Below are 10,367 nucleotides of genomic sequence, written 5' to 3' on the forward strand. Positions count from 1 at the left end.
GAAAATATAATACGAGAACATTTTTCTTATGTTGAGAAGACCTCAGCAGAATTCATGAAGGATGTTGAATGCAGGAATGGGGATAATACAGTAACAAGCTGGTCCATGCAGGAATATTTAAAGAGTTAAAAAAGATGTTTGTAAATTAGGCAGCAGCTCAGAAGTAACCTCTCACAGATATCAAGAGGTGATAGGAGAAAGATTAGCTATTTAAGCAAATAATTAGGACACAATTAAGGCCAATTTGGCCCCTTGCTGAGGGTAAATTAAACTCTAACAGAAACAGGCCAATTACCCTCAGGAAAGAGGGTTAAACGATCCTTTACTATCCTTTTTTGCATTTAGTGTGATGGAGTTTGCGCCTACAGAAATGCTGTGACTAAGCCCCCTTTGCAAGGTCCCAGTTACTGATCAAAATCTTCCAGTAATAGAGGGGTCCTCACGACACTCTTACCCGACTTTAATTCTGCAACAACTCACATATTACTAAAACATGAAAACAACACGCTTCCATGAAGATAACTTACTTTTGGTCTTTCTCACTCCTAACACCCTTAAGAGAAGATGTCACTACATAGATATGTTTAGGAAATATCAGTGTTCCAGGGCTTGATGTTGACAGGTGTTTTCTATCAGACATGCACATGGGCACCTGATCATTCTCAAGCTGAGCATTTGCCAACCCATGAAGATACAACTTTCAGCCATTTCTTTAAAAAAGCAGGACTCAGTCAGTGAAGTCAGTGAGCCTATGGTAGGGTATACTGTGTGGTACTCTGCTCACATAAAATAAGACACTTGGTAGTGGTGAACAGTAGTCAAAACAGATTTCTCAGGGTGCCCTCTGAAAATATAAAACTTAACTTTTAGAATTCCTTGAAGATGTTCTTAGTGTTATGCACTATCACTGTAATTATAAACTCAACATAGATTCTACAGACTTAACCGGCAGCTTAAAATTTAATCCCAGTATACTTTCCTTTCAAACAGCTTTCAGAGTCAAGGACCCAGCTGCCTAACTATCAAGTCCTTAGGGCTTTTAAAAATTTTTTTTCAGTGATTTTTTTTTCATTAAAATTAAGCATTTCAAAGATTTAAAATATGTTTAAATTTTGGATTGAGAGTTGTATCTTATACTAATCTAAACAGAAGTAAAAGAAATAAATCACTGAGGAAAAAGTAAATAAGTCAGATTCTTTTTAAATAAAATATTACTAGACATCTTCAATTATAACCCTCCTTCCATCAAACAGAACTATATTATCTGGACCCATTAACATGCTTCCTTGTCTTCTATTTGAATTGCTCATGTTTCTGAAGGGAAAGGTTGAGATATACCAAGTTAAAAAAAAAAGGAACTGGCATGAGATACAGTTGTAATCTAAAAGCCCAAAAGAACAACCCTGCTTACTTAATCTTGAGAAATGAGCATTTGTTAAATAAAGTGTCTTTACACATTTCTTATTTCATCTTTTGTATTTTTTAAAAAATGACAAAATAGTATTTAATCCTATATTTAGTCAAAAGACCAGAGTTAAAGCAGATCTCTTCTGGGGCTTTTTCTGTGTAAACTACATCAAAACATGAACGAAAGACTGGCTTCTGATTTAGTCAATCCTGGGTAAATCAGAAACCAAAGGAAACTCTGGAGGAGAAATTAAGGGACTTGTTGGGAAGGGCACACTGAAGCCTTAGTTCAAAAAGAAACGAGTCATTGTTGGGGATCAGCAGGGCTCTCAGTAAGACGTTTTGTTTGTTTGTTTTACCAAGGTCTTCCTGTTGCCACCAAGAGACAGCAGTGACATGTATAGCCATCTGGGACATGCCTGTCTTCCTAATATCATTTGGAGCTGGACAACATTTGACACCAACCAATCATACTGGACAAGGCCCTTAGAGGACCTGAAATATACTTCTCATGCTGTAATTCATTTAGACTGTGCCTCTCTCTCTAATGCTGCTCTTGGGAAGGACGAAAGCGACCTGCAAGGAGAGAAATGCAACCATCCATGGGCTCCAGTCAACTATGGGACTGAAGGTCCTAATTGCTCAACCAAGGGGGCTGCTTAACACAAACAGCCTCAGACCCAAGGTTTAGATTTCTGAAATATGCAGTTTATGTTAAGTTGGGTATTTTTTAAAAAAAGAAAAACAGCAACATTAATAAAAGAAGTGGTGTGTTTTTCCCATGGCCAGATTTTTAAGAAATTCGAACATTTGGAAGTTGCCACAGACCAGTGAGCCAGTCCCAGACACGGGGACACCCCAGGCTATGAACCAAGCCGTGGTTTAGACCAGGACTTGCCTAAACAATGTAGAATAACTCTCCCATACAGATTTCTTACGACAATCAAATGAAGGCCTTTCCCTTCTCTGAAGGCAAGTAATCTGGCAGAAGGTGGAACAAAAAGCATGAGAAATCTATGGTAGCCACATCCCAAATGCCAGTTAAAAAGCAACTAGCTTCTTTATTAGAGAGGAGCGGGTGAAAAGTAGTAGTTTAATGTTCAGATATACGCTCATTTAAAAGTATTCAATACATGATGTTTGATGGTAATGGCAGAATAATGTCAAGTCTCTCTTTTTTTTTAAAGGTTTGTTTGAGTCCTATGTGGAAGCAAAATTCACAGGTGAATTTCTGGGTGTTTGCCAAACTCTAACTAGGTTTCCAGGAATAATGTGTTCACCCTGATTACCAAGACATGCCTCCTTTCCCCAGGCTTCTAGTGTGATAAGTCGTCGGAATTTGACCCAAGACTACTATCGGCAAATGACGAAGTGCTTTATCACATTCCTGCTGAGTCCCAGAATTCCACTGACAGCCAGTCCTGGATGAGACTAGGTTCTGTTTAAAGAATCAAGGCTCAAACGCCACGGAAAAAAAAAATAATAATAACCATAATCTCTTTAAAAAAGTAAAGGAAGCCTAGAAAATCCATGTTTTGACTTGTGTTAAGGTTTACAGATGGTACTCAATTTACAATGGTTTCTCTTGCAATTCTTTGACTTTACAACAGTGCAAAAGCCATACACATTCAGTATACTCTTCAACTGAACTCAACTTAAGATGTGGCTACCCAGACATAGCCCTAACATAAGTTGAGGAACATCTGTAATTGCAGAGTTAAGCAAAATACTGTAAGTTTCTTATCCCCCACTCTCATTTTCAATTTTTTGTATTTAGACAATCTCTCCTTCCTTTTTCCCTTCAATTTTATGTGGACAAAAGCAGTGCTTCAAGAAAAGCCTCAATCTAAAAGTCTGATAATGAACTTGACCCTCCACTGCCCCTACCCCAACAACATGAAGAATTTGTCTGTTCCACCTAGAAATACAAAAGTGCAATACTTTTTTGAAACTGTTGCCTCTTATCAGGCTGATTTGTGATAAGAACACGGTCTAAGGTACAAAGATCATATTTAACCAGTACTTTCCTGGTGTTTTAACCAGCCCCTTCTAAAATACAGTTGTTCTTTTATACCTGGGAAAGCAGCAAGTCCTGTGACAGACCCAAAGTCACTCTAGGGAGAAAATCAATAGCAAGTCTGGCGTTTTAACCCTCAACACCACAGTAAGGGGAAAAAAAGAAAAAGTCTAGTTTCCCAAATAGCTCTGATACTGAACCATTGGCTAAATCCATGAACTTTATTTTCCTACCATAAGCACAATAGAGGACTGGTCCTTGCAGCTTTGGAAGAAACGAGGACTAATATTTAGACCCCAGTTAGCTGTACATCCAAATCTTCTATGGAGGTTAAAAACACAAAAATGGCCATCCCACCCCACCACCAATTTTTTTTTTTTTTTTTTTTTAAAGATAGGGTCTTGCTCTGTTGCCCACACTGGAGTGCAGAGGCACAATCACAGCTCAATGCAACTTCAACCTCCGGGGCTCAAGCCATCCTCCCGCCTCAACCTCTAGAGTAGCTGGAACTACAGGTGTGCACCACCACGCCCAGTTAATTTTTAATGGTTTTTTTTTTTTTTTGTAGAGACAGGGTCTCACTATGTTACCCAGGTTGGTCTCAAACTCCTGGGCTCAAGTCATCCTCCAGTCTCAGCTTCTCAAAGTGCTGGGATGACAGATGTAAGAATTTTTTGAGAGGAAGTGGCCTTTATTTTTTTAAAGAAGGTTCATAAGGATTTTTGAGAATCACTGATTCATTGGGTCACTACTCTGTGCTAAGAACTCTGACAGGCATTTAACATATATTATTTCACTTGTTTTCATGATTAAATTCAGACAGGTTCAATCACAGAAACCACGCAGTGGACAAAAGAGAGGAAAAGTTCACCATGAGGAGATTCTAAAAAACTGCCTTTTGACTTGTCCAGTTTTATCTCTTATTTCTCACTTTGTTTCTCCTCCCACTTGGACCCTTTGTCTGACTGTTTGAAATTAAGTTGTAGGTGAATCTTCCATTACTCACGTCCAGAACACACACACATAAGCACAGAACCTCACTAACCCCCCCCAAATATTTTTCCATTTTTATCACCACAAATTTCTTAACAATGTAGAATTTAACTTTGTAATTAAAACAAAAACTCTCCCCTAGGAGGAATCTGATGACATAAGGATAACACCAAGTTAGGTGCACAAATGACAAAAAATGTCAAACTAATTGATCATCCTTCCTGAAATTTCTTAAAAAGCAGAGAAGTAGAACCAATGCTGCCACCTAGCGGCCAGCCAAACAAATCAGGTAGCATACTGGAGAAGAAGGTCATAGTCCCAACAATCTGGTTTCCCTGCCTATTATCAAGCCACCTACTCCTTACTTTTCTTCAAAATAAACACAGCAACATATCCTAAGCAACCCCTCCTCCACAGTCATAGTCCAAATACTTGAATACAGCAACCAAAGTCTGTCTTGTTAAACACACTACTTCTCATGAAACTTTCCTCTGCCTATTTTAAGGTAGGTTTGCCCAGTCCTATGGCCCAGTAGAGATGACACAGAACACGGAAACATCCAAAACGTTCACTGGATCAGAGTGTGTACACAGTAATTTTGATGTCTGTTGCCTCAAATACTTCCTCGATCATCGCAGATACATTTTCCCATTGCAGACGATCAAGACCACATCCAATCCTGAAAAAGACAAAATATCTCCATTGATGGTAATGAAAGTGTCTAGGAAACTGCTCCTTCTCTCTTTCAAGTTATATCCACTCAAAGCATAAAAACAAATAATCTAGTCTGACACCTTTATAGGCAACCATGGTAGGAGTTTGGAAGTCAGTTCTTGTTGTGAGTCACCTAAGACCATTCCTAGACAGCTCTGACATCCAAAAACTATCACTTCTGTTTGCCTAATAAAATACCACTTTCCAACTATTTCATGCTACATTTAGAAATGTATAACCGTCATGACATGGGAGACTCATTATCCCTCTATGACTACTGACTAAAATTGGCTGTGGATGGATGGGGAAAGGTTGGTATTTTTAAAATGCATTTATGGTAACAGAATGTTAATGAAAATAAGGAGAAGAGGAATGAGGTACAGGAGCCGCAAAAAAAAAAGTCAAGATGGAATGCTGGGAAATGGCAAAATGGTTGCAATCCAGGAGTAAGGTCTTTTCAACACCCTGGTGAGAATAAACTCAGTCATAAAACTCTACTACCTGGCACCTCCCAAGATGTTACTCTAGTGATCCTCAACAACCCTAGGGAAAAGAGACTTAAAATTGCTAATTTCATGTCAGAATGTGATAATTAAGTCCGTAAGGAATTGTGATAAAAAAATAGTTTCTGACACATACACCATAAATATATCAAAGACCCGTGTAAACGGACATTGAGGCCACATTCAAAGTAATGTGGGGCTTGAGACAAAATTGCATGTATGCTCAGCATTGACTCAAATCTACCAGGGTGACAGGAAGAAAAGAGGTGAGGCCCATTGCCTGAAAAGAAAGTAAAGGGACTACTGAACGAACCCTCAATGTCATTCCCTTAAGTTCCCAATAGCTAACGTCTAAGAAGTTACATCAGGGACAGATCCTCTGGCTGTTACCCATACTGATCAAAAGAAGCATGCAGTATAAAAGGGAATGATAATTTACAACTTTCTTGACACAAAGTAATAGGTTTGGGAGATGGGAAGTGGTCCAAGAGGGAAACCACCATTGCTCAGTCTTGATTCTTTAGCTCATATTGCTTTAGGAATAAAGGCCAAGCTTCGAGCAGAGGGTGCTGAGAATTCAACAAATGTGGCTGAATGACAACGGTCGATCTCGGCTAAGCAGGCTGAGGCAGATGTATATTTCAAGGTAATTGTCCTGATTCATTCAACTCAAGCTAGAAAATGGCTATGCCTTGGCCTAAGACCAGACAACTGGTTCACTGGTGGTTTTACAAAATTTTGACTTTTGTCCACCTTTAAATCTGTATTTTGGGTTAAGCTTTTGTTTGTCTTTGGGTAAGACAGTAAACCCCACCAATCAATTAAATCTCCATTTAGAGCCTGGATTTCCTTGCCTGGGCATGGACAGGTCGGTGACTCCATTCTTCAGACAATGAGACTTCATTGCCTCTAAACTCTTCTGTAAGTTTTCATAAGTTGGCTTGTGCGAAGCCCTTTTCTTTGTAATCTGAACACAAAGAATTCAAACTTTCATCATCCCAAAATGATAGCCAAAGAAAAGTCATCACATTGCCCCAACATCCTGATAAGTAAAAGAGTAAGCACATTTTTATGGGAGAGCCTCAAGAAAATCCACTAAATAGAGACGGAGAAACCCAGACTCCGCCACGTAGTAATCTTTCCTTTTCCTAGGAAACCCATGAGATTAGCTAGTGGTGCCTAGTGTCAATATTTTTAAGCAAGGTAAGTGAAGTCTCTGTGCGACTTCCAAGAGATAAGCTGCATATCTGTAACACGGAAGAACGCATACCACCTGAAAATTCCCTGCTAAAAGCCTCTATTTATTTAGAAACTGTGCTTGCTTGCTTTTTGTCTCTCTATATAAAACAACAGAAAAAACTGGTAGGGTCCCAAAGTTAAAACACTGGAAGCCACATAAGCTTTAAGGACAGAATTCAAAGGGGCTAGGACATCTCCCCACTCAGTTTGCCATCCAGATCAGGCTTGTAGTGGGTTAGCTGTAAGTTACCCACCACCACCACTAAGGAAGTAACCCCCTTTCAGGAACCAAATGCCATCCTGGACTGTCGAAGAACCCCACATTCAGGCAGTAGTTAGGAGAGGAGCTAGGTATCATTTGGGACTGTACTTATTTTATTTTGTTTTTATTCACCGGCTTGCTAGCAGCGTGCTAGTTGACATGGAATAAGAGAAAAACTCCTTTCGGAAATCTGTCTCTTGAGACATTATTGTTTTTATCTCACTCTGCCTAGGAAATACAGTATGGCAGGCATTCCTAACTTTTGCAAGTCTTAGAACAGGCCTATGGTAAATGGCACAGGACTTTCCCACAAAGCTGGGATGCAGTCTCACATTTCTTTCTAACCCAGTGCTCCAAGTAGCCGCCATCACTGTACTGGAGTTGTCATAAGATAGAAGCTTTTTGACATCCTTAGTTGTCTAGAATGGACCATCATGATCAACACAAATGTAGTACAGCCCATCTGTTCACAAATCCTCAAAATGTATTAAGTATTGGCCCTGAAAAAAAAAAGGAATTGGCCCATCTTACCAAGTAATATATATATCGCCCATCTCTCTTCAGAACAGCCACTTCTCCAGATTTCTTTTCTAAGAAAAAGTTATTTAATAGTAGAAATGAAAAAGAAAACCAAACACTGATCTCTAAGATTTTAAAATCTTTACAGATCTGAGTTTACTTCAGAACTAGAAATAATTTTCACCACTGAAGAAGGGAATATGGAAGATCTATTGTCTCCCATAAACACTCTGCTTTTTATCAGCATTCCCAAATACTATATTCCTTAACTTACAGCTTTCTTACAATCATGTTTCCTCACAACCCACCTTTGATCCCACTACTACTTTCAAATATAACCTCATTTGTCCACAAACTTTGTCTATTGCCTTGAAATAATGTATAGTTTTTTACTTGCCAAATGTGTATTTACTCAATAATTATCTTTTTACATACAAAGAGCTGTATAAGGCATTAAGAGGAATATAGACACAGAAAAAAGGTATTATTATGGAGTTTTCAATCCAGAGACGGTATCATCATTACAAATAACTATAATACAAAGCAGTAAGAATTGCTTTTGTCTAAGGCTAAGAATTACTGCGGACAATGAGTCTGTTAAGCCTGGAATGTGGTCTGAGAGACTGTTTCAGAAGCTTTACATAGGATTCTAGTGCACATTTTTGGTTTAAAGTCACCCGTAGAAAGTGATGGGAGGGGTCTGTAAGGAAGAAGAGGTTTCTAAATTCCTCTTCGAAGAAAAAGCAGAATATTGGTAAGGAGGGGATCTTGAATGCCAACCTATAGACTAAGTATCTCAGAGTTATTTCAAGTTTTAGAGAAGTGCAGTAATATCATCAAGAAAGTTTTATGATACAAGAGGAAGAGATTAAAAACATTCACAGGAGTTCAGGTTTGATAATTACAAAGGTCCAAACTAGAGGCCATTCTTGGGGAGGAAAATCTAAAAACATTTGGTTCTTAGGAATCCCCTCTTTACCTACATGTTTTCTTTATTAAAGTGTAACAGATTAAAAGGTGCTCTAGCCAGGGCAAACCAGGTAAGTGCTTTCCAAAACTCACGTTGATTTAAAAGTTCTTGCACCCCTCCAAATTTCTTCTTGAAGAGGACAGCTATCCCAGCGCCCATGCGACAATCCTCACTGATACAGTGGGCTAAAGAGTCTGTTTTAGGGCATGCAAAAAGGTCTCCTTTCACATAAGTGATCTAAAAAAGGTGCAAAGGAAAAGACAAAGTTTTATTAGTCGTGTCCCCCACGACTACCTCTCCCGGCACCCCTTCCTGCAATCTGATTTAAAGCCAAATCAATTACAGCATGTGTAAAAGGAAAGTAATGAACGATCCCTGCCTAGAATTTTCAGCCTTTCTTAAGTAAATCAGCTAGCGAGAAAAAAAGATAATTCAATCATTAATTTAATTAAAAAGTGCTTATGCTTTTGACCTCCATGATTACGAATTTCAGTTCACCAATAGGTTAATAGTTGTTACCCACTCTGCTTCCTTCTGGATCTTCATTAAGGCTGCTGGCCATGATAGTGAGTCGCTATTTCCAGAATTTAAGTGTTTCTTCAGCTATGAGAAGGGAAAAGGAAGTAAAAATGCTTAGGCAGCCTTAGTATATAATATTCTGATTGCCCTGTACACCCGCTTAATAGGCTTTTTTCCCCCAACGTTTATCGATGAATGTGAGTTTTTTTCGGTCCCAGGTACGTAATACAAAACTCTTCTGGGGCAAAAAAGAGGAAAAATGCTTAGCGACCCGCTCTCATTTCGCGCTTCCCTGGAGCGCCCCGCTCCGTCAGCGGAAGCAAAGCCCATCCCCAAGACACGCCTCCTCCTTTCTCCAGGGCCACTCCCGAGCAAGGCGGATTTAGGACGCTCCCCTTTTCTGTGCACGACGCAAAAGTAGTTCCCCAGTGGGTTCAGCTTAGGAAAAAAACAGAAGGGACTTGGCCATAGTCCCGTTAAGCCGCAACCACAGAGTGTACAAGGTACTGGCGTGCTGAGCCCCAGGTGTGGGGAAAGGAAGGCCGCCTCTCAAGGAACGTTCAGCCCCCCACTTTTTTGGGGGGTGCGAAGGAAAGAGTCTAGAGAAGCCTCCCATTCTCTGTCTCCTACCCTAGGGCGGGTCAGCGAGGACGCAGGGTCTGTCCTGGGGTCCTATGGGAGGGTGCGGGGAGGCTCGCTCAAAGCCCCAACGTACCCAAGTCACCCTTCACCTGGAAAAGAGTCGGTTGTTTGGCGGTCCCCGCCCCGCGGGGAAGGGCTCCGGATCCGACCCTGGTAGGTGGGGAGCAGCGGACCAGCCCAAACGTTGAGCCAATCCCACCAAAGCCCTTAATTGCACGCGTCTAAGATGGCCGCCCCCGCCCGGTAGCGGGGCGGAAACGAGCCCCTCTAGCTTGCTAGCCGAGCCCACACTCTTTGGCGAAGGCCGCCGAACTTCCGGCAGTAAATTCCGCGGTGTCCCGCCGCCGCCCGCGCATGCGTAACGAAACCGCCCACCACGAGTCGGGAAAAGTGGCGCTTGCGCATTAGCCGCACGGGTGTGTCCTAGTGTCCACTTGGAAAGGGGTGGGCAGCTGGCAAAGGGGCTAGTTAGCGCCTGCGTAGTACTAAGCTCAAAGAAGCATTTTGAGTTGAACGATCTGGCGCGTCTCGAAGGCGCCTGCGTATTCCTTCGACTGGCGGTGGTGTCAAATCAGGAAGGCG

General features: G+C 40.9%; 1 protein-coding gene across 9 annotated transcripts; it reads right to left on the minus strand.

The window, feature by feature from the left end:
- Positions 1–1,457: 1,457 nt before the first annotated feature.
- Positions 1,458–10,356, minus strand: OARD1 (O-acyl-ADP-ribose deacylase 1). Of its 9 annotated transcripts, none has more exons than XM_007972648.3 (6): positions 9,875–10,154; positions 9,148–9,227; positions 8,717–8,861; positions 7,667–7,725; positions 6,489–6,601; positions 2,423–5,096 (listed from the first exon to the last, which is right to left on the minus strand). In XM_007972648.3, exons 2-6 carry the CDS (start codon positions 9,184–9,186, stop codon positions 4,994–4,996), a joined length of 459 nt encoding a protein of 152 aa, XP_007970839.1. In that variant the 5' UTR covers positions 9,187–9,227; positions 9,875–10,154; the 3' UTR covers positions 2,423–4,993. The 9 variants fall into 9 exon arrangements, with proteins under 9 accessions (XP_072862056.1, XP_072862055.1, XP_072862054.1 ...); XM_007972646.3 differs by having other exon boundaries at positions 9,859–10,143; XM_007972647.3 differs by having other exon boundaries at positions 9,774–10,142.
- Positions 10,357–10,367: the final 11 nt, after the last annotated feature.

This window comes from Chlorocebus sabaeus, chromosome 17 (genome assembly GCF_047675955.1).
Source record: "Chlorocebus sabaeus isolate Y175 chromosome 17, mChlSab1.0.hap1, whole genome shotgun sequence".
NCBI classification, from domain to species: Eukaryota; Metazoa; Chordata; class Mammalia; order Primates; family Cercopithecidae; genus Chlorocebus; species Chlorocebus sabaeus.